Source organism: Festucalex cinctus, chromosome 9, assembly GCF_051991245.1.
Source record: "Festucalex cinctus isolate MCC-2025b chromosome 9, RoL_Fcin_1.0, whole genome shotgun sequence".
Lineage (NCBI taxonomy): Eukaryota > Metazoa > Chordata > Actinopteri > Syngnathiformes > Syngnathidae > Festucalex > Festucalex cinctus.
This window is the reverse complement of record NC_135419.1, coordinates 26,041,509-26,065,715: the sequence shown is the minus strand read 5'-3', so window position 1 is coordinate 26,065,715 and position 24,207 is coordinate 26,041,509. Positions and strand designations below refer to the sequence as shown.

General features: G+C 38.0%; 1 protein-coding gene and 1 long non-coding RNA gene across 6 annotated transcripts in view; one reads left to right on the top strand and one right to left on the bottom strand.

Annotated features, from left to right (window-relative positions):
* LOC144025437 (uncharacterized) overlaps window positions 1-24,207 on the top strand; it is a 344,499-nt gene that overhangs the window by 208,842 nt on the left and 111,450 nt on the right. For 4 of the 5 annotated variants that reach the window (XM_077531450.1, XM_077531451.1, XM_077531447.1 and 1 more), the window contains exons 2-3: window positions 8,489-8,589; window positions 10,960-11,065. In XM_077531450.1, the coding sequence (XP_077387576.1) occupies window positions 8,489-8,589; window positions 10,960-11,065 (207 nt within the window). Of the gene's footprint in view, window positions 1-8,488; window positions 8,590-10,959; window positions 11,066-11,131; window positions 11,392-24,207 lie in introns of those variants that run through there. The other variant, XR_013284863.1, reaches the window with a different exon arrangement.
* LOC144025442 (uncharacterized) lies at window positions 19,034-20,156 on the bottom strand. Its single transcript, XR_013284865.1, has 3 exons — window positions 19,799-20,156; window positions 19,215-19,265; window positions 19,034-19,129 (listed from the first exon to the last, which is right to left on the bottom strand). It is a non-coding gene; the product is annotated as an uncharacterized LOC144025442 (long non-coding RNA).

Here is a 24,207-nt window from a genome sequence, read left to right as displayed (position 1 = left end):
CAGCGCCACCTAGCCCTTGAGGCTTATATAAAAAAAAAAAACACATACGGTATTTTGTACAAAAAATGTAAACTCATTCTAAGTGTGATGAGTAAGTCATTTATGAATATTCTTTTAGTTTCCACCACTCAAATTGTTCACTGGCTTCACACCGATCCAAACGTATGTACGTTTCCATTTTGTTTTATTCATTTTTGATTGCCCCTTTGGACAATAAAAGTAACATTGTGCAATGAGTACAACGAGCGATGATGTATATACACTTTTACAAAAAATACCAATCAGGGCAACTCATTGCCTAAAAATAAAAAAGGACGCTGATTTTTGCAGGTCTTAACAATCACCAAAACCCGTTGAGCTTGACACACACTGGCAAAAAAAATATTCTACATGTAAACGTTTATTATGCCATTTTCAAAGAAATTTTGCTTCCAATATGCCAGTACCCCAACGTGCCAGTACCCTAACGTGCAAGTACCCCAACGTGCAAGGACCATAACGTGGCCCGGGCTGCGAGGGCCCTTTATAGCTGCTCGCAGCTCTAGTTAGGGCCCGAGCAGCGACCGCTGCGAGGTCCCTATTGTTTTTGTAAAAATTCTTCTTCTTCTTCTTCTTCTTCTTCTTCTTCTTCTTTATTCTCCGCAAACGATCGCGATTTTGGGTACCTAAACATTCACGAAAACTCACCGAACTTTGCACACTCCTCAGGCCCGGCGAAAAATTTGATATTATTAAGTCGTCATAACAATGCGACTCGATAGCGCCCCGTAGCGTAGAAAAATAAAAACCAAGCCCGGCACGTTTGAGCTAGAGCAACAAAAATTGGCAGGCATGTGTAACACCCCGAGACGCACAAAAAAGTCTATTGGGACCATGTAGCTAAAATGTACAGGAAGTGAGCTATGAATTTTTTTATGTCCAATTTTGGCCTATTTTGGCACATTCACTGTGGTCATGCTTTTTCCCCCTTTGCAAACATTTTTCATCCAATTGACTTCAAACTTGGCATTTATCATCTCAAGACCTGAGAGAACAACTGGGAAAAACATCTTGCCTTTTCGAAATACTATATGACGGGGGCGGGGCATCAAATATTGCCTTTAAAATTTCATTTGTCCAGAAAGAGCAAATGCTTAATAACTCCCATGTTCAAGCTCCAAAAAATCTCAAACTTCTCAGGCAACGTAATAGTCACGGCCTGAAAACATCTATATGATAAAATTCAGTTATAAATATAGCGCCACCTAGTGGTAACAATAAATGTCATACTTTACGTTTTTAGCTACTGTGCTGAGCTCGTTGAAGGGATCCAGTTGAAAATTGGTCAGAAAAGCCTTAAGATGTTGATCATGCCCCACACCGAATATTGTAACTTTTGGCCATAGGGCGTGGCCGCTACGGGGACGCAAATTTTGAAGATTTTTTGTGACAATAAAAGCTGCATTAACTTGACCGAGATGATCCTATCTTCTCAAAATTTCACACATTTGATGAGAGTCCAGCCCTAAAGACATCTACGAACTTATATTTCATCTTACTGATAGCGCCACGTAGTGGCAATTTTTTTTCTTACGAATTTTCTTCTACGTTTTTCTCCAAACACGTGAACTGGACCGACCTCATATTTGCTCAGATGAGGGTTTCGGCCTTCACGGTGTCACAACACGAAGTTTGTGAGTTTTCGTGAATTGCTGTGGGCGTGGCTAAACGCTGTTCGCCAAGAAAACAACGCCAGTTTTGAGGGTCTAAACATGCACAGAAACTCATGAAACTTGGCACACACATCTGGCCTGGTACAATAAGCAATATTTTATTGTTGATTGTGCTATTTTTGAAAAAAAAGACTCAATAGCGCCCCCTAGAAATTTTTAACGAAGCAGCCCCGGTTGTACGTTTAAGCAAGAACGACAAATATTTTTAGGTGTATGAGGGAGCCCAAGACCTACAAAAAAAGTCTCTTGGAACCATATGCTAAAATGAACAGGAAGTGAGCTATGAATTTTTGAATGTCCCATTTTTGACGATTTTTGCACATTTACAGGGGGCATACTTTTGCCCACTTCTCCTACACGTTTCATCCGACTGAGTTAAGACTTGACCTGGACCATGTCAAGACCTGTGCCAACGACAGGGGGAAAAATCTTGACTTTTTGAACTACTATATGATGAGGGCCGGGCATCAAAATTTGTGTTTCGCACTGAAAAAGGATATGCTTAATAACTCCCTGGTACATGCTCCAAAAAATCCCAAACTTGACATGTATGTTTATAGTCAAGGCCTGAAGCTATCTCTATGACAACATTCAGTTATATATGCAGCGCCACCTAGCCCTTGAGGCATGAAAAAAAAAATACCCCACTTACGGTATTTTTACAAAAATTGTAAACTCATTCTAAGTGTGATAACTAAGTCATTTATGAATATTCTTTTAGTTTCCACCACTCAAAATGTTCACTGGCATCAGACTTATCCAAACATATATATATTTTTATTTATTTTTGATAGCCTCTATTGACATTAAAAGCAATATCATGAATGAAGGATATGCTTAATAACTCCACGGTACATGCTCCAAAAAAAATCCCACACTTGACATGTATGCTTATAATCAAGGCCTGAAGGTATCTCTATGACAACATTCAGTTATAAATACAGCGCCACCTAGCCCTTGAGGCTTATAAAAAAAAAAAAAAATACCCTACATACGGTATTTTGTACAAAAAATGTACACTCATTCTAAGTGTGATAACTAAGTCATTTATGAATATTCTTTTAGTTTCCACCACTCAAATTGTTCACTGGCTTCACACCGATCCAAACGTATGTACGTTTCCATTTTGTTTTATTCATTTTTGATTGCCCCTTTGGACAATAAAAGTAACATTGTGCAATGAGTACAACGAGCGATGATGTGTATATACACTTTTACAAAAAATACCAATCAGGGCAACTCATTGCCTAAAAATAAAAAAGGACGCTGATTTTTGCAGGTCTTAACAATCACCAAAACCCGTTGAGCTTGACACACACACTGGCAAAAAAATATTCTACATGTAAAGGTTTATTATGCCATTTTCAAAGAAATTTTGCTTCCAATATGCCAGTACCCCAACGTGCCAGTACCCCAACGTGCAAGTACCCCAACGTGCAAGGACCCCAACGTGGCCCGGGCTGCGAGGGCCCTTTATAGCTGCCCGCAGCTCTAGTTCTTTATTCTCCGCAAACGATCGCATTTTTGAGGACCTAAACATTTACGAAAACTCACCGAAATTTGCACACTCTTCGGGCCCGGCGAAAAATGTGATATTCTGATGTTGTCATAACAACGAGACTCTATAGCGCCCCCTAGCATAAAAAAATAAAAACCAATCCCAGCACGTTTGACCTCGAGCTACGAAATTTGGCAGGCACTTGTAGCACCCCGGCATGCACAAAAAGTCAATTGGGACCATGTAGCAAAAATGTACAGGAAGTGAGTTATGAATTTTTGAATGTCCAATTTTGGCCCATTTTTGCACATTCACTGTGGTCATACTTTCCCCCCCTTTGCAAACAGTTTTAATCCAATTGACTTCAAACTTGGCATCTATCATCTCAAGACCTGAGACAACAACTGGGCAAAATATCTTGACTTTTCGAAATACTATATGACGGGGGCGGGGCATCAAATATTGCCTTTAAAATTTCATTTGTCCAGAAAGACAAAATGCTTAATAACTCCCATGTACAAGCTCCAAAAAATCTCAAACTTCTCAGGCAACGTAATAGTCACGGCCTGAAAACATCTATTTAATAAAATTCAGTTATACATATGGCGCCACCTAGTGGTGACCAGTGTTGCCGGTAACGCGTTACTTAGTAACGCGTTACTCAAAAAAGTTGCTTTCTAAAGTAACTAATAGTCTAACGCGTTACTTTATTCTACAAAGTAGTCTGATTAAAGTTACTGTCCAGAGAATCAATGCGTTACTCCACATTTTCATGAAGAAGGCAAACTATCTCACTGTTGTAACCGTCACAAACAACTACTGCTAACTAGGAAGATGAGGCAGAAGTCATTGATCACCACACCGAATTCAGCCATGGTCTGGTCATGAATGGTTTGCACATTCAAAACAAAAGTGATGATACTTTTACTACTAGTTTTATTAACCAACAGGCACACAACACAACAAAAAAAGTGTGCATTATGGACCATAAAAGTGGTAAAAAAATAATAATTTATTTCCATCCTCAACTGGTCCGTGAAGCATTATGGGATGAGGTCGTCTCCGCCCTCTCGCCAGGGGGAGTGACGTCAGACAAGTTACGTTTTCAGTAGGGGTGGAACAAAAAAACGATTCGACCGAACCATCGTTCGTCAAGGGGAGCTAAACGACCGTATCGGTTGCGAGTGAGGCTTTATGGTTTTCATAACAATAGCAAGAGTTCTGCGCCGTGCTCTACTTGTTTTGTTTACATTTCAGTAGCATCACCATTCAAGCTACTTCCGTGTTTCCGTGCTCGCGACACGGCGCGCGCGCGCGCAACGAGTGACAACATACAAATGGAGACAGTTAGCAGAAGCCGGTGCCGTACATCTCGGTATTTCCCATGGCTATCGAGTCCTCTCGGTGCACTTGTATGTCCCGGGCCGGCGTTGGTACTGCGCGCGAGCCAAAAAGAATAACTCCCGTGACGATCCAATGCATGGATTCAAACGACACAGGTATGTCCCACAGCCAACACACCAGCTAAGCTAAAAGCACACTGCAAGTATCTCATTTCTCAGTTTGTGGCTCCCTGTCAATGTCTACAACTAGCATGAGCAGCAGATAGGAGAACTGAGACGTGCCCGCGATTACGACAGCCCAAAAAACAAAATATAAACAGTAGTGATTCTGTGGTCATCATCGTGTCTCAGATTAAAAAAACAAAAAAAGATGTCATACATTAACCAAAAATGAAAGTGATGACAAAAGAAAAAACAATTGTTAAATACAAAAATTGTTGATTAAAAAGGGAAATGAACTTTTGGAAATATTTTTGCATATATTAAGTGGTTAAAATGTGTTTGATAGATTTATTGTTCCATAAGGTGGCTTCATATTTCTTTTGGCTGGACGGTAGGTTTATTTCATGTCTTAAATGTATGTTTCTGAAATACTTCACAATGTGCAAATATTCTGTTTAATTGTGTTGGTGTCTGTCAAAAGGTTAAATATTTATATTTAACATTAAATTATCAACCTTTTGTTTTCCTGATCCTTATTTTGAAGAGAAAAAACAAACAAACCAAAAAACAATTATAACTGTCAATAACTACTAATAAATATTTAAACTGATACATGTGTACACACTGGAATAGCGGAACAAACAAACAATAGAGGAATTTAGGGGATTTTCATTTTCAACCTGGATAGATTTTTATTTTTTGTTTTATAAAAAGTATTTACGTTACAAGAAGTCAAGAGAGACTGCCTATTTTGTTTTTCATAAAAAAAACACCTTTATTTTCATGTTAAAAATGCACTTTCAATAAAGTATTTGGAACTCCGTTTCTACTGCATTATTTTTATGTTGAGATGGTGTTATCGGCAGCTGCTGAAAGTAACTAAAAAAGTAACTTTTAATCTAACTTAGTTACTTTTAAAATCAAGTAATCAGTAACGCAATTTAGTTACTTTTAAAACCAAGTAATCAGTAAAGTAACTAAGTTACTTTTTCAAGGTAACTGTGGCAACACTGGTGGTGACAATAAATGTCATAATTTACGTTTTTAGCTACTGTGCTGAGCTCGTTGAAGAGATCCAGTTGAAAATTGGTCAGAAAAGCCTTAAGATGGTGATCATGCCCCACACCGAATATTGTAAGTTTTCGCCAAAGGGCGTGGCCGCTATGCTGCCACAAAGTCTGAAGATTTTTCGTGACAATAAAAGCTGCATTAACTTGACCGAGATGATCCTATCTTCTCAAAATTTCACACATTTGATGAGAGTCCAGCCCTAAAGACATCTACGAACTTATATTTCATCTTACTGATAGCGCCACCTAGTGGCAATTTTTTTTCTTACAAATTTTCTTCTACGTTTTTCTCCAAACACATTAACTGGACCGACCTCATATTTGCTCAGATGGGGGTTTCGGCCTTCATGATGTCACAACACGAAGTTTGTGAGTTTTCGTGAATCGCTGTGGGCGTGGCTAAGCGCTGTTCGCCAAGAAAACAACGCCAGTTTTGAGGGTCTAAACATGCGCAGAAACTCATGAAACTTGGCACACACATCTGGCCTGGTAAAATGAGCAATATTTACTTGTTGATTGTGCTATTTTTACAAAAATGACTCAATTGCGCCCCCTAGAAATTTTTAACGAAGCAGCCCCGGTTGTACGTTTAAGCAAGAGCTACGAATATTTTTAGGTGTATGAGGGAGCCCAAGACCTACAAAAAAGTCTCTTGGACCCATGTGCTAAAATGAACAGGAAGCGAGCTACAAATGTTTGAATGTCCCATTCTTGACGATTTTTGCACATTTACAGGGGGCATACTTTTGCCCACTTCTCCTACAGGTTTCATCCGACTGAGTTAAGACTTGACCTGGACCATGTCAAGACGTGAGCCAACGACAGGGGGAAAAAAATCTTGACTTTTCGAAATACTATATGATGAGGGCGGGGCATAAAAATTTGTGTTTCGCACTGAAAAAGGATATGCTTAATAACTCCCCGGTACATGCTCCAAAAAATCCCAAACTTGACATGTATGTTTGTAGTCAAGGCCTGAAGCTATCTCTATGACAACATTCAGTTATATATGCAGCGCCACCTAGCCCTTGAGGCATGAAAAAAAAAATACCCCACTTACGGTATTTTTACAAAAATTGTAAACTCATTCTCAGTGTGATAACTAAGTCATTTATGAATATTCTTTTACTTTCCACCACTCAAAATGTTCATTGGCATCAGACCTATCCAAACATACATATTTTTTATTTAGTTTTATTTATTTTTATTTATTTTTGAGAGCCTCTATGGACGTTAAAAGCAGTATCGTGAATGAAGGATATGCTTAATAATTCCCCGGTACATGCTTCAAAAAATCCCAAACTTGACATGTATATTTATAGTCAAGGCCTGAAGGTATCTCTATGACAAAATTCAGTTATATATGCAGCGCCACCTAGCCCTTGAGGCATGAAAAAAAAATACCCCACATGGTATTTTTACAAAAATTGTAAACTCATTCTCAGTGTGATAACTAAGTCATTTATGAATATTCTTTTACTTTCCACCACTCAAAATGTTCATTGGCATCAGACCTATCCAAACATACATATTTTTTATTTATTTTTATTTATTTTTGAGAGCCTCTATGGACGTTAAAAGCAGTATCGTGAATGAAGGATATGCTTAATAATTCCCCGGTACATGCTTCAAAAAATCCCAAACTTGACATGTATATTTATAGTCAAGGCCTGAAGGTATCTCTATGACAAAATTCAGTTATAAATACAGTGCCACCTAGTCCTTGAGGCATAAAACAAAAAACAACCCCACTTACGGTATTTTGTACAAAATTTGTGAACTCATTGTAAGTGCTATAACTAAGTCATTTGTGAATATTCTTTTACTGTCTACTACTCAAGATGTTCACTGGTATCAGACCGATCCAAACATAAGTACTTTTTTATTTTGTTTTATTTATTTTTGATAGCGTCTATGGACAATAAAAGCAACATCGTGCAATGAGTACGAGCGATGATGGGTATATATACTTTTGCAAAAAATACCAATCAGGTCAACTCATTCCCTAAAAATAAAAAAGGACGCTGATTTTTGCAGATCTTAACAATCACCAAAATCCATTGAGCTTGACACACACATCACACCTGGCATAAAAAAATCCACATGTAAAGGTTTATCATGCCATGTTCAAAGAAATTTTGCTCCTAATGTGCCAGTACCCCAATGTGCAAGTACCCCAACGTGGCCCGGGCTGCGAGGGCCCTTTATAGCTGCTCTCAGCTCTAGTTTATGAATATTATTTTACTTTCCACCACTCAAAATGTTCACTGGCCTCAGACCGATCCAAACATATGTACTTTTTTGTTTAGTTTCATTTTTTTTTTTTTTTATCGCCTCTATGGACAATAAAAGCAACATTGAGCAATAAGTACGAGCGATGATGTGTGTTTATATACTTTTACAAAAAATACAGGGCAACTCATTGCCTAAAAATAAAAAAGGACGCTGATTTTTGCAGATCTTAACATTCACCAAAACCCATTGAGCTTGACACACTCATCACACCTGGCAGAAAAAAATCCACATGTAAAGGTTTATTCTGCCATTTTCAAAGAAATCTGCTCCCAATGTGCCAGTACCCCAACGTGCCAGTACCCCAACGTGCAAGTACCCCAACGTGACCCGGGCTGCGAGAGCCCTTTTATAGCTGCTCGCAGCTCTAGTTGTTGATGTAATTAGATTTTGTGTCTTTTGTTTTTCCAGGTTTGCAACAGAGGCAAATGTCATCGACACCTGGCGGTTCTGGGGAAAACATACTTTACGCTGTTATGTGTGGGGGAGCTATAGTTGGTGCTGTAACCTATGTGAGTTGCTGAATTTTCTTATTTACAATCAGATATATAATGTTATGTAATATCTACGCTCGAACACAACCTGTTATGGGCAGGTGACCTCAATTTTTATTTATTTTTTTCCAATTTCACACTCAGAACAATTTTTGAGCCAATGTTTTAAGTATGTTTTAGCAGACATTAATATGAGAGTCGGGTTTACAAATTTATGAATCAAACAAAGTGTTGTAGTTGCCATTAAATTAGCAGAGACAGAAAATATGCAAATTCAGAAATTTTTGCGCCGAAATCATGCTCATTATTGGATTCATAAATAAAAATAAATTTCAAAGCACAGGCCGGTGAACTAATATGGAAAATAATTTTACACTTAGTTGAAGATAGAAAACATATACATACATATACACATACCCGCACACGTACACACAAATCCATCCATCCATCCATCCATCCATCCATTCATCTTCAATGATGCTTAGTTTTTATTACTTAACAGGTTCCAATAAACCCAAATTGCAAAGAGAAACTAGACTAAGTGCAATTTCTGGAGAAATTGCGTGGGAATACTGAAAGCACATTGAGAGAAAATTATGAAATTATAACATCCTCCTGGGACTCCCTCGTCCTGCTGGGGGACTTCAACGCTCACGTGGGCAATGACATTGAGACCTGGAGGGGCGTGATTGGGAAGAACGCCCCCCCCGATCGGAACCCGAGCGGGGTTCTGTTATTGGACTTCTGTGCTCGTCACGGACTGTCCATAACGAATACCATGTTCAAACATAAGGGTGTCCACGGGTGACCAGGGATGTGTGTCAACGATAGGGGGATCACACTCCTCAGCCTCTCTGGTAAGGTCTATTCAGGGGTGCTGGAGAGGAGGGTCCATCGGGAAGTCGAATCTTTGATTCAGGAGGAATAGTGTGGTTTTTGTCCCGGCCGTGGAACAGTGGACCAGCTCTACACCCTCGGCAGGGTCCTCAAGGGTGCGTGGGATTTCGCCCAACCAGTCTAGATGTGTTTTGTGGATTTGGAGAAGGCGTTCGACCGTGTCCCTTGGGGAGTCCTGTGGGGGGTGCTTCGGGAGTACGGGGTACCGGGCCCCCTGATAAGGGCTGTTCGGTCCCTGTACGACCGTTGCCGTTACAGTTTGGTCCTCATTGCCGGCAGTAAGTCGGATTCATTTCCAGTGAGGGTTGGACTCCGCCAAGGTTGCCCTTTGTCACCGATTCTGTTCATAATTTTTATGGACAGAATTTCTAGGCGCAGCCGAGGCATTGAGGGGTTCCGGTTTGGTGGCCTCAGCAATGCATCTCTGCTTTTTGAAGATGATGTGGTGCTGTTGGCTTCGTCAAGCCGGGATCGCCAACTCTCACTGGAGTGGTTCACAGCCGAGTGTGAAGCGGTTGGGTTGAATATCAGCACCTCCAAATCCGAGACCATGGTCCTCAGTCGGAAAAGGGTGGCGTGTCCTTTCCGGGTCGGGGATGAGATCCTGCCCCAAGTGGAGGAGTTCAAGTATCTTGGGGTCTTGTTCACGAATGAGGGCAGGATGGAGCGGGAGATCGACAGGCGGATCGGAGCAGCGTCTGCAGTGATGCGGACTCTGTATCGGTCCGTCGTGGTGAAGAAAGAGCTGAGCCAAAAGGCGAAGCTCTTGATTTACCGGTCGATCTACGTGCCCACCCTCACCTATGGTAACGATCTGTAGGTCGTGATCAGTAGAACAAGATCCCGGATACAAGCGGCCGAAATGAGTTTCCTCCGCAGGGTGTCCGGGCTCTCCCTTAGAGATAGGGTGAGAAGCTCGGTCATCCGGGAGGGACTCAGAGTTGAGCCGCTACTCCTCCGCATTGAGAGGAGCCAGCTGAGGTGGCTCGGGCATCTGGTTCGGATGCCTCCTGGACGCCTCCCTGGGGAGGTGTTCCGGGCATGTCCCACCGGCGGGAGGCCCCGGGGACGACCCAGGACACGCTAGAGAGACTGTCTCTTGGCTGGCCTGGGAACGCCTTGGGATCCCGCCGGCGGAGCTGGTTGAAGTGGCTGGGGAGAGGGAGGTCTGGGTTTCCCTCCTAAAGCTGCTTCCCCCGCGACCTGACTGTAAGTATTGTAATGTGGAATGAGACAAAAAATACCCCGGGGTGGGGCGTGAATTTTTTAAGCTAGTTGAAATTTCAACAATGTAAATTTGAAGTATTATGTGAGAGTTGTTAGGTGGCAAAAAAAAGTGTGGAGAATAAAAATCACAATAACATATGTGGGAATGCTCCCACAATTAAAAATGTATATCCAACAAGAACTTGGGTTTTAGGATGAGACACATGCACCATATGGCAGCTCTAAATGGTTGTTATATTAACACTGTGTCATTTTTGTCCTCAGACTTTCAAAAATTTATCTACTGACGCTGCCAGATACAATGATCGCATTTCTAAAATGAATGCCTGGCAAAAGAATGAATGGACGCCTAAACCATGGCCTCCTAAGAGTAAGTATGTATATATATCCCATATATACCGTATTTTCCGGACTCTAAGTCGCACTTTGTTCATAGGTTGGCTGTTCCTGCGACTTATAGGCTCCGGAGCGACTTATACATGAAAACGCTATAACGCGGTTCACTTTTCGCAGCCTCGTTTTTTTACAGTAATGTACCTATATTATACAATTTATGAAGGTTTGAACATTGAGAATGTTTAAACAAGAGAGAAATGTGAGAAAATGTTAATTCCTCGATGAGAAAAGTGTATGAACTGTGTGGTGAGGGGTTTTAGAGCCTTAAACATTTATAATAAATGTAAAACATAAAGCTAACTACTTCGCGGATTTCATTTATTGCGGGTATTTTTTGGAACCTAACTCCAGGGAAAACGAGGGAACACTGTATATCGAGGGGAATGTGATTTCACAGACAGCCACAACTCTAGATTTATACTATATGGCTCTGATACTATAATATACTCTATATACCATATTTCAGGACCATATTAAAAGGCGCAGTCTCAGTTATTGTTTGCATTTCTGTATTTGACAGACACATAAGGCCCACTGTGTTTTTGGGCTCAGGCACGGTAAAACGTACACTAGCTTAGGACAAACGGTGACATGCTTTCTAAAGCATACGCTAGCATGCATTGCGAGATGCTGTGACTATCGCGTGACCGGTAGCGAGACTGGGAAAATCTAACATGGCGGCGCCCTGCTGCTAAAATAGAATTAGCTTTATATTTCTAATTAAACCCGAATTTAATGATGAGATAAATTTGATTTTTTTTCTTTTCTAAGAAAGATCGGAAATATTATCCAGTGTGGACGACCTCGAACGTTTTATTGACGATTATTTTTATAGCTGCGCGATGGATGATCTGGCGGCTAGTCGGGATAATCCTTCGAAAAAAAGAAAAAATGACTCGTCAACAGACACGGACGATTTAGCAACCGCCGACGTATCGGTGAGTATGCTGGATTCCATAAATAAAAAACTTGACGTCCTCTGTCTTATCCGCGAGGACGTCAAAGAATTAAAGGCAAGTTTGGAATTCGTTAGCCAACAGGTAAGCGATCTCCAACGCGATAACTCCGAGCTACGCTCCTCTCTCGTCGCTGTCACAGCCGAGTTGGAGTCGATTAAAAAGGAAAATAAAATGCTAAAGGAAACGGTCTTAGATGTTCAATCCCGTAGTATGCGGGAAAATCTAATATTCTCAGGTATATCCGAAAATTCCCCAGATAATCCAGAGAGTGAGATAAAAAAATTTATGACATCATCGCTAAAGATCCCACAGGAGACGGTAAATAATATCTCTTTTCACCGTGTACACCGGCTCGGAGCTCGCAAGGGCAATAAGCCCCGTCCTATTATTGCTAAGTTCGAACATTTTAAACATAAAGAATTGGTAAAAAGAAAAGGACGGGAGCTCAAAGGGACATCTTTCGGGATGAATGATCAATTCCCAAGAGAGATAAACGAGCGGCGAAAAGTACTGTTTCCTATAATGAAACAAAATAGACAGGAGGGTAAACGGACTTCGATGGTCGTTGATAAATTATATATCGACGGCCAGCTATTCCGAAACCCAACCTCGACCCCTTGGCTGTTCTAACTGACAATTGGTAGAGCCGAGCATTGTGTGATTATTTGACGTATGTATATGTATATGTATATGTATATGTATATGTATATGTATGTGTATGTGTATATATGTATATATGTATATATATGTATATGTATATGTATGTATATGTATATGTATGTATATGTATGGATAATGGGTTACGAAATAGAATATGAATTTATATTATGCATAGGCTATATAGTAATAATAATAATAATAATAATAATAATAATAATAATAATAATAATAATAATAATATAAAAATATATTCTTAAAAAAATAAATTAATAATAATAATAATAATCTCGCTTAGGTCACCATTTACTGGTGTATTGTTATGTTGAATCCCCCACAGATTTCCTTCACACTCACTTCCCCCCACGTTTCTTCACTATTATACTTATCTACTTGCTATCTCTCTCTTTATATAAATTATATAAATTGCCTAATTACTCTTTTGCTATCCTACAATATGTTAATATTAATAAGCAGCTTATATAGATGTATACATAAGACTGAGTCTATATTGCTTGTATGCAGAAATTAGTTCTGGTCTCCTGGAATGTGTGTGGCGCTCGCTCCCAGGCAAAAAGAATAAAAATTTTAGACCATCTCTCAAAATTTAAGGCAGATATTTGTCTCCTACAAGAAACCCACTTACAAAAATCAGAAGAAAAATTATTTATAGATAAAAATTTTAGTCAAGTTTACTCTGCCTCCTATAATAGTAGACAAAGAGGTGTCTCTATACTTATACATAAGAATTTATTCTTTACTCTAAATAATATAGTAACAGATTTAGAGGGCCGATATATTATTATCCAGGTAACTATATTTAATAAAGTATATACAATTGGTAATTTATATGCCCCAAATAATGATGACCCTGATTTTTTCCATGAATTTTTCTCTCGGTTACTCGATTTAGCAACAAATTCTACTATTATTATTGGAGGTGATTTTAACACGGTCTTGAACCCGTTAATAGATCATTCTAATAATACGATATATACAAGGCGATTACGATCCGCTAAAGTAATAGATGAATATATGGAGGATTTTGGCCTCAGCGATGGCTGGAGACTTCAAAACCCAACTAAGAAGGAATTTACTTTCTTCTCTGCGGTGCACCGATCAATCTCAAGAATTGATTTTTTCCTTACAAATAATTCTATTGTTGATAAAACTGCTATAAAAATACATTCTATAATTATAAGTGATCATGCACCAGTCTCCCTCACTCTACAAATTGACTCTACCTTTAAACCTCCCCCGATATGGCGTTTTAACATCTCATTACTGAAAGACGTAGAGTTTGATAAAATTATTAGAAGGGAGTGGGCAGATTTTTTGGAAATAAATGACTCTCCAAATATATCTCCATCTCTTCTCTGGGAAGCAGGGAAAGCGGTAATTAGAGGGAAAATTATATCATATTCAACTTATAAAAAGAAACAGGATCAAAAATTAGAAAAATACCTGGAAGATAAAATTAAACAACTAACGGATGAATATGTATTAAACCCAAATAATCAAATATGGATAGAACTACAGAATATAAAAATACAGTTAGATAACATGTTATCTAAAAAGACAGAGTTTATAATACAACAGTTGAGATATAATAATTTTGAACATAATAATAAATCAGGTAAATTCCTGGCAAATCAACTTCAACGGAATCGGGAAAAATCTCTTATAACGGCTATTAAAGATATAAATGGTGAATGCACACAATCACCAGAAGAAATTAACCATATTTTTTATAACTATTATCGAAATCTATACACAGAAATTAATAGACCTAACCCTGAATATATTGAGGTATTCCTAAACAGCTTAAATATACCTCAGTTATCTATTGAACATAAAGATATTCTCGATACCCCGCTTACTATAGATGAGTTGTATCGTGCTTTAGACAGTATGCCTAATGGCAGAGCACCTGGTCCAGACGGCTTTCCGGCTATATTTTTTAAACATTTCTGGTTAATGTTTGCTCCATTATTTCTAAGAGTAGTAACTGAAATTAAAAGTAAAGGTGATATACGCCAAGATATGAATATAGCAGCAATTAAACTTTTATTAAAGCCAGAAAAAGACCCTACCCTCCCGTCAAGTTACCGACCGATATCACTAATTAATACCGATATTAAAATTATCGCTAAGGCCTTGGCATCTCGATTAGAGACGGTAATCTCGACAATTATTCATAGCGATCAAACAGGTTTTATTAAAGGTCGTCATTCTACTAATAATATTAGGAGACTCTTTAACTTGATTAGTATGTCACAGCGGTATGATAAAAAGGCAGTTGTTATTTCGCTGGATGCAGAAAAAGCATTCGATAAAGTTAACTGGTCCTTCCTCTTTGCTGTCTTAAATAAATTCGGCTTCGGGGAGTCATTCATTCAATGGGTCTCAATATTATATGATTCTCCTAAAGCTACAGTTACTACTAATGGGATTACATCACAGAGTTTTACTCTACAAAGGGGAACAAGACAAGGGTGCCCAATGTCTCCTTTATTATTTGCTATATTTATTGAGCCGCTTGCATTAGCTATACGTCAGGATAGACGGATCCAAGGAATCCACTCCGGGACAATAGAACATAAAATTAATCTATATGCCGATGATATATTACTCTATTTAGAGGAACCTGCTATCTCGCTAGGGGAAGCATTTAAATTAATAACTAAATTCTCTCACTTATCAGATTACTCTATTAACTGGACAAAATCAACATTATTACCTATTACAGAAAATTCATGGAATCCTACAAGTCAGGATCCACACTACTCCTTTCCTACAGGTAATTTAAAATACTTAGGTGTTAAAATTTCACCTAAGTTAACTGAATTAACTTCTTTAAATTTTTCACCATTATTGGATAGTATCCGTAGTGACCTGGAGCGCTGGAATAATCTTCCGATCTCTTTAATAGGACGGATAGCTACTATAAAAATGAAAGTTTTACCAAAGATTAATTATTTATTTTCAATGATTCCATTTAAACCTACGTCTAACTGGTTCCAATCGCTGGACTCTGCTATCATAAAATTCTATTGGAATAAAAAAAAAGCCAAAATTAGTCTATCTACTCTTCAGGAAAGTAAATCGGTAACACTTTATAATAACTACCCATTATAACTAGTTAATAGACCATTAGTAAACTGTTAATTAATGAGTTATTAATGACTTATTAAATGTTTGTTAACTGTTTGTTAAGGTTTTAAAATGATGTCTATAAATAGTAAAAATTTTATTTTTAAACTGTTAGTTATTGAGCTATAAATGACTTGTTAACTGTATAGTAATTATTCATAACTATATTTTATAAATTAGTAATACATCGTTAACAAGCTATTAGAAAATTACTTACTAATGACTTGATAAGTATTACTTCATAGTTTGTATAGGTTATTGGGACGTTATTATAAAGTTGCCACTATTCCTCATTTATTATGTGTTAGTAAATGTGGAGTAGTTGCAACTTTAGAATAACGTCCCAATAACATAAATAGAGTAATAACTAATATTTAAGTAGTAGATTAACTCACTTCTTTACAGCAGTTGTTAATAGTTTGTTAACCATCTACTAATACTATACCAGTCAAACTTTGTAGAGGAGCACATGAGTGGAAAAAGTTCAATGGTACGGAAAATTGATATTTAGGCATGGTAAGGCATAGTAATTTTATATTTTAAATTTCACCTTCAAATTCTGTACTTTCAACTTGTTCCACCTGTTTGTTGTTTGACAAAGTTTCATAGTTATTAGTAGATGGTTAACATCTACTATGTAAAGAATTAGCTAATATATAAGTTAAATATTAGTAAGTAGCTAATTTATACTATTGGGATATTATCGTAAAGTTGCAACTGTTCCTCATTTAATAACAGTTAATAAATGAGGAATAGCTACCACTTTAGAATAACGTCCTAATAACAGATATAAACTATTAACTGATACTTAACAAGTCATTATTAAGAAATTTACTAATAGTTTGTTAACTTAGTCTTACTAATTTATAATATATAGTTACAAATGATTAATATACAGTTAACAAGTCATTTATAACTCAATAACTAACAGTTTAATAATGACATATTAACTGTTTATAGTCGTAAGTATAAATCCTTAACAAACAGTTAACAAACATTTAATAAGTCATTAACAACTCATTAATTAACAATCAACTAATGAACTATGAACTACTTATAACGGATAGTTATTATAAAGTGTTACCAGTAAATCTAAAGGAGGTTTAGAGGCACCAAACTTTATGTACTATTATTTAGCTAATCAACTACAATATCTTGTGCTATGGACACAACCCAACAGAGATACTAACTGTTGGTTGGAATTGGAGCAGAAGGATTGTGATAATCTTAGACTGTCAGATTTACTCTTTATTACAAAATCAATAAGACGACATAATTGTTTTAAAAACCCAATGATAGCCGCCACCCTGACTGCCTGGTGGAAGGCATTAGAAATTACAAACTCCCAATTGGCGCCCTGTGGGCTCTCTCCCATTTGGCATAACCCCGACTTTCAACTTAATAATCAGTCGTTCCATTTAAGCTTATGGGAGCAGAAAGGAATTACACACCTTCATCATCTTTTCTCAGATAATAAGTTTATATCGTATACAAACTTGGTCCAGAAATATGAAATAAAAAAGGGAAATTTCTTACATTATCTGCAAGTTAAAAATATGGTTAAGAAACAAATCCCAACACTTCAGGATACGCTCCAACTGCCTGTCTTAGCTAAAGATATTATAAAGCTTTCTCCACCAACAATAAAGAAAATATCAAAAATATATAAGTTATTTTTATACACAAATAAAACGTATTTACCGACTTTAAAATGGGAAAAAGACTTGTCTATAGTTCCGGAACCAGACTTTTGGACCCAAATCTGTGAAAATGTATTTAAAATGACCAAACAGACAAATTTGCAACTTATCCAATATAAGATACTTCATAGAACATATATTACACAATATATGATGAAAAAAATGGGACTCTCTGACTCCGACATTTGTCTCCAGTGCTCACAAAACACTGCCGATACTTATCTTCATGCTTTATGGTCATGTACTCCAGTGCTGCATTTCTGGACTAAAATCTTGGAAAAGCTCGCTGATATATTAAACTGTAGGCTTCCTTTGTCTCCAAGATTGTGTTTACTAGGTGACTTAACAATAACTGAGCTACCATGTAAACAATCTCAATCTATATTTATAGCCCTTACTATTGCTAAAAAAAATAATCCTTGTCAATTGGAAAAATAAACAATCTCTAAATATCGACCACTGGTTAAACTTACTAATAAATTATATCTCAATGGAAAAAATCTCTGCCTTAAATAAAAATCAAGTATCAAGATTTAAACAAATATGGTCTATGTACATAGAATATTTTAATCTCAATTTGGCAACTTAATCCTGCCAAGATTCTGCCTGTTAACGAGAGCCACCACATCGTTACAACTTCTGTTTTCGCTGCTTCTGTATTTGGTATTTTGTATCTGATTGTTTTTATTTTTATATAGTCAGGAACCTAGTTGCTGCTAGTGGGCTCGAGCATACCACACTATACGACACTATACTCACTAACTCCTTAAGAGTTATTTCTAGTGGGCACTAAGCATCAACACTTGGTGTTACAAAAAACAAAAAAAACAAAAAAAAAACAAAACAAAAAAAAGCATGCATTGCACACTAATGGTGTATGATACTGCAAATTTTGGTATCGATCCGATACCAAGTAAATACAGAACCAGTATATCTGATACCAATTAGAGATGTAACGTATCGCGATAATTAAAACTGCCACAATATATCGTCATCGTCATGTCACGATATTAACTCTTTGACTACCAGCCATTTCAATGGAGCAACCCCCCTCGATCCCAGCCGTTTTCCTGGATGTTGACTGATCTTGCAAGGCCCACAGAATATTGAGTTATTATGCTATTTAAACATGGGACATACCAAAAGAAAGATTAGACTCTCTTCTTTCAACAGAAAAAAAATATGTTTCTATCTTATTCCGTTCTGTAGTTATCAGTGTTTGAATATGGCTAGGTTCTGTGAAAATTCCCATTTTTGACCAAGAAATGGGAGAAAAAGGGCTTTTTGTAAAAAACATTTCAAGCACAATTTTGACTTGAACACAGGTATTTTTTCTTCTGTGACACCTCAAACATCTAAATAATGTTTTCCTTCTATAAAACAACAAAAAACAACATTACAAAAAGTGCTTTTGACAACAAAAATAACAGTTTATTGAACATAAAGAACTGTTGAACTAACGACGTGAACTATGTACATAAGTGCCTGTCCGTGCATGCGGGATGTCTTTCGGCTGCCATCTGCTTCGCTGCCAGCTCCAACCATCCCCACAACTTCTCAATGCACCACCTGTACATTGAAGAACCAGAAACAATTGCAAATATTAGATATTTTATTGCTGCAATATGAAGTATAGTAGGCTACATCTATTCACCTTTCTTTGCACCAACAAAGGAAGGCCAAGCTCTCTGTCTGCTGGATGCGTCTGTAATTGATAAAAAAAATATATTTATACATATATATGTGTGTGTGTGTGTATGTATGTAAAATTTCCACAGGGTTCACAGTAAAATTACCACAGGGTTCACAGTCGATCTGTTTTTTTGTTTTGTTTTGTTTTTGCTACATATTGACATTCACCCACCTCTCTCTAAAACTATGGACTAGAACTAAAACAATAAAACAATAACAATGACAATACACAAATCGGTCTGTTTTGTTTTTTGTTTTTTTTTGCTACATATTGACATTTCCCAACCTCTCACTAAAACTTTGACTACAACTAAAACAGTAACAATACACAAGTCCGTCTATCAACCTAGCGATTCTGCACACTGACACACACACACCCATATATTTGTCCACTACATTTACAAGATGCACGACTTGTACAGCTATTATTAGTGTTACTGGCAACTTTATTCTATGGGAGGACAAAATGATGCATGATGCCTTATGAGGGCATTGAGGGTGACGTGTGAGCTACGAAGGGGAACTGAGCAAGTTAGCGGGCCTTACCTCCTCGTTCTGGAGCGGGGTTCAGAGAAGACTCCCTGCTGCTTCATCTCCAATCTGAAGGCACACGCTCATCTGAAAGGTCAGGATCCAAATCTCTCTTATACTCGTCCTCCTCCAAATCGGTGCGATTGTCGTGATGATCGATCGTCCTCGATCGATCGTAGCCGTCCTCGCTTGACGCGGCCGGCGGAGCGTCGCTCAACGGCTGCTCGACGTGTTTCTTCGATGTGAAACTTGATCGCTGTCATCATCCTTTGATGACGATGCTTTTACAACCGAAAATAACTCATCTAGTGTTAACTGTTTTATTTTTCTGTCCATCGCTCGCACTCTTTCTTCCTCCGTGTTAGCTGAACCGGACGCCTCACACCCCCGCCCCCCTCCACCCGTCAACGCATACACTTCCTGTTTTTTTTTCTTCTACAACGTGATCCTTGCATGATCGTGGCTGTCTTTTGTAGTTGTTGCCACCCGCTGGCCGTTGTTAAAGTCGCAGTCATGCCTGATCCTTCACTCAAAAGCTGCGTCAGACCCTAATGTACACCCTAGCATAAAAAAAGCCTTATGACGTATATATACGTCATGTGTAAGCTGGTACAATGACGCTTATGACGTACATATACGTCATATGAGAGAGGTAATAGCTGGATATTTAGTCCGTCGCGATCAAAACGATGATTTACGACCTGATTCGCTTTGATGTCCTTTGATGTCCTTTGATGACGTAGGATGAAACGATAAAAATGATCGATCGGAGGTCAAGAGGTCACGATCAAAGGCCTGTTATGACGTAGGATGAAAGGGGACGATAAAAATGATGGATCGGAGGTCAATAGGTCACGATCAAAGACTTTTTTTGTTTTTGATGTAGGAAAAAACGATAAAAATAATAGAATTTCAAAGAGAGACGTGCGCCTGTATGTGCCTGTGTGTTCCTGTGCAACATGTGGAAGAGGGGAGGGGTGGTGTTGGTGGGAAGGAAATGGCCGGCGTGGAGGAGGGCACGTCCGGCTGGCTGGCTACATTTCATGTGCAGCATGATGAGAAATGAATCGACCGTGATAACCCTCTAGGGTGGGAAGAGACCTCCCGTAGATTATAGAGTACCGCTTTTGATAAAAATGTAAGAAGCGCCGTGGTAGGCCGATATGATTGATTTATCCCAAGAGAGAGGAATTGGGGGTGTCAAGGTCAAAAGATCTTTGTAATATTTTAAAAAGGAGCTGTGACTTACCTCTTTGTACGCCGCATATGGTCAGGAAAGCGATAGAAAAACAAAAAATAGGTGGGGGTGACGATTGTTTTATGTCTTTAGACTTTGGGGCGATGAGGATGAGCTTTTTTTTTTTTTTTTTCCTTCCAGATGTTAAAAAACATATGCGCGCGCGCATATACACAGACTCAATAACAGACTTATATTGGAATAAGATGTATGAATAAAATAATAAAAAAAGAATGACGAAGGCTCGACTCTTTCTTTTTTTTAAAAAAAAGAAAAAAAAAATATGTAGGAGGGGCTTTTTGACATTTTTGTAAGAGTGAATTTGACGTGAACACATTCATACCTTGAGGTCTGGAGATAGAGAGACGGGCGAATCATGATTATGGAAAGTTTTGTGACATTACAAGTGAGACATGTTTTAAAACCAAGAATTGACAGAGTGAGGGATGAACATGCTCTGGATGCGTGAATGAGGGGGGCGGGGCTTCAATTGACACGAGGAAGGGAGAGAGGAGGAGGGGAGGGGTGAATGGGGTTTCAGATGGCAGGAGGAAGACAGAGTGAGAGATGAGTTTAAAAAAAAAAAATAATTGTGTATTAAACGTTGTCATGAGGGTTTGTATTGTTAAACAATGTTTGATATCAATGAAACGATGGATGATGATATAGGGGCGTTAATCGATTTCTATTTTATTAAATAGGTAGAAAGTAACTTATTTTTTAAAACAAAGTATACCCCCTAAAATAATTTACGACCATGTGTCTTTACCGCCTCTTTTTAGAATGTTTTTTTCGAGGCACTTCCAACCCTTACACAGATAGGCATTTTTACAGACCTCTAAAGACCCCTAAAGATTCATCTCTGATTGCAGGATGGCTGAAGGTAACTTCTAATTTTTATAAAATATTAGGATGGAGATCTGAGGGATTATAACAAATTGTAAATATATTTTATTGAAACTTTAGTAACCGCTGATATAGTTTATAGACTGTATGAGTTTTATATATTTTTTTATAGAATCTAATATATAATGCTGTCTTCTAAAACTATTTAGTTATTGGAGTGGGTGATATCTATAGTCCTGGCGATCTTGGTGAGAGTTATCTTCTCTTCTCTTTTATATTTATAATGTCTATATTTTATTATAGTTTGTTTTTTGTTTTTTGTTTTTTAGACGATATATTACGAAGGGAGACGGAGGCCATTTACGAAAAGACCATTAAATCTTTACACTATATGAATACAGGTGAAAGACCACTAGAGGGGGCTACTCCAAGGATTGGTTCTCGTTTGAACCGTGTAAACGCATACGAGGAAGAGCCAAGCACATGTGGCATTACCAAGACGATTCCGGACGAAGTTCAAGCCTCCTTAAATAGCCCTAGCGTGAATCTGCCTGAAAATCAACGAGAAAAGATACACGGAGCGTCGGCCACGGGAGAGCGAGGCCCGGAACGACAGATATCCGCTATCGAAGATATTTCCGATGCGGAAGTTCAGCAAATAATACCATCGCTGACCGCCGGACAAGCTAGGATAAGCGTTATTCGACGTAATACATCGTGTGGTAAGTTAATATTATATAAGATTTAACTTTATGTATAGTTAAGAAAAGTTTATAATATATAATTTTATAATCTTTAAACTAATACTAGAATACGTGGCGGGGGTATAGAACTACAACCCCCAAGTGGTATAGGGTTGCGAGATGGCGGAAGACTGCATTTCCCAAAAGGCTTCGCGGTGATAGAGCGGGCGTGGGTGTATGTGTTTTTTTTTTAAATGAAACGCTAAGTGAAACTAGAGTATCTTAAACGTTTGTTTTTAAATTATATTATAACGATAGTATATTTTAAGTCTGTGAGAGTTTTTTTTTAAAAGTCTTTTTATATTCAGATTACGAATCGAGGAGGGGAAGGAGGAGGAGAAGATCCAGATCTTCAGATAGTAGTGCCGAACGTGGAAGGCGAACCCACCCCTCATTTAACAATGGTAATATTAATGGGATATTTTATAGATTTTGAAATTAAAGTTTGTTTTTTTTTTTGTTTTTTTTTTAAATGTGTATATATGTAGGTAGAGATTCGACACGGAGGCGGGGGCGGAGAAGGAGATCTAGATCTTCAGATCGCGGTGCTGAACGTGGAAGGAGACCCTCACCTTCGGTCATCAACGGTAATATTAATGGGATATTTTATATATTTTGAAATTAAAGTCTTTTAAAAAAAAAAAAAAAATGTGTCTATATAGGTAGAAGCAGAAGGAGGTCTAGATCTTCAGACAGCTGTACCGAACGGGGAAGGCAATCCCGACGTGCGGATGATAGCGATGCTAGTAGCGGGGTGACAAGGAGACGACGGAGATTCAGCCCTGCATTCTACGAACGTGCGGACGGCAGCGACATCTACCGAGGGGTGTCAAGGAGACGTCGGAGATTTAGCCCTGCATTCTACGATGACAACGGACGCGTAAGGAGGCGGGGTGTCTATGAGGCTAAGACGATGAAACTTAAACGTATTATATGTGATCTTCTTGAATATGTGTAATATACTGTTTTAAACCTCCTCAAATATTAAACGGTAAACCTTTTTTTTTTTTTTTTTTAAATGGAAGACTATAACATCGGATCGCAACGTCGTGAGGGGAATTTAAATGATAATATAAGGGGTGAGATGGATCATTTTCAAAATTTTTCCGACCCTCTAGAATCTATGCTATCCCTCCTCGATCGTCCTATTTTAAACCCTAATGATAATTTAATGCTTCAAACGTTAAACCTAGGGGATGAATTAGCATTATCGCCGCCCCCATTTACACAAAATAGTATACAAACGATACCATGTATTGATGATGATGAAAATATTGAACGAGTAACCGATCATTTAATGCTTCAAACGTTAAACCTAGGGGATGAATTAGCATTATCACCAACCCCATTTACACAAAATAGAATACAAACGATACTATGTAATGATAATGAAAATATTGAACGAGTAACCGGTCATTTGATGCTTCAAACGTTAAACCTAGGAGATGAATTAGCATTATCGCCGCCCCCATTTACGCAAAATAGTATACAAACGATACTATATAATGATAATGAAAATATTGAATGAGTAACAATACCTCCTCATGAAATGCTACAAATTTATGATGAAATGACATCAAACAGTCACGTTTTACCAT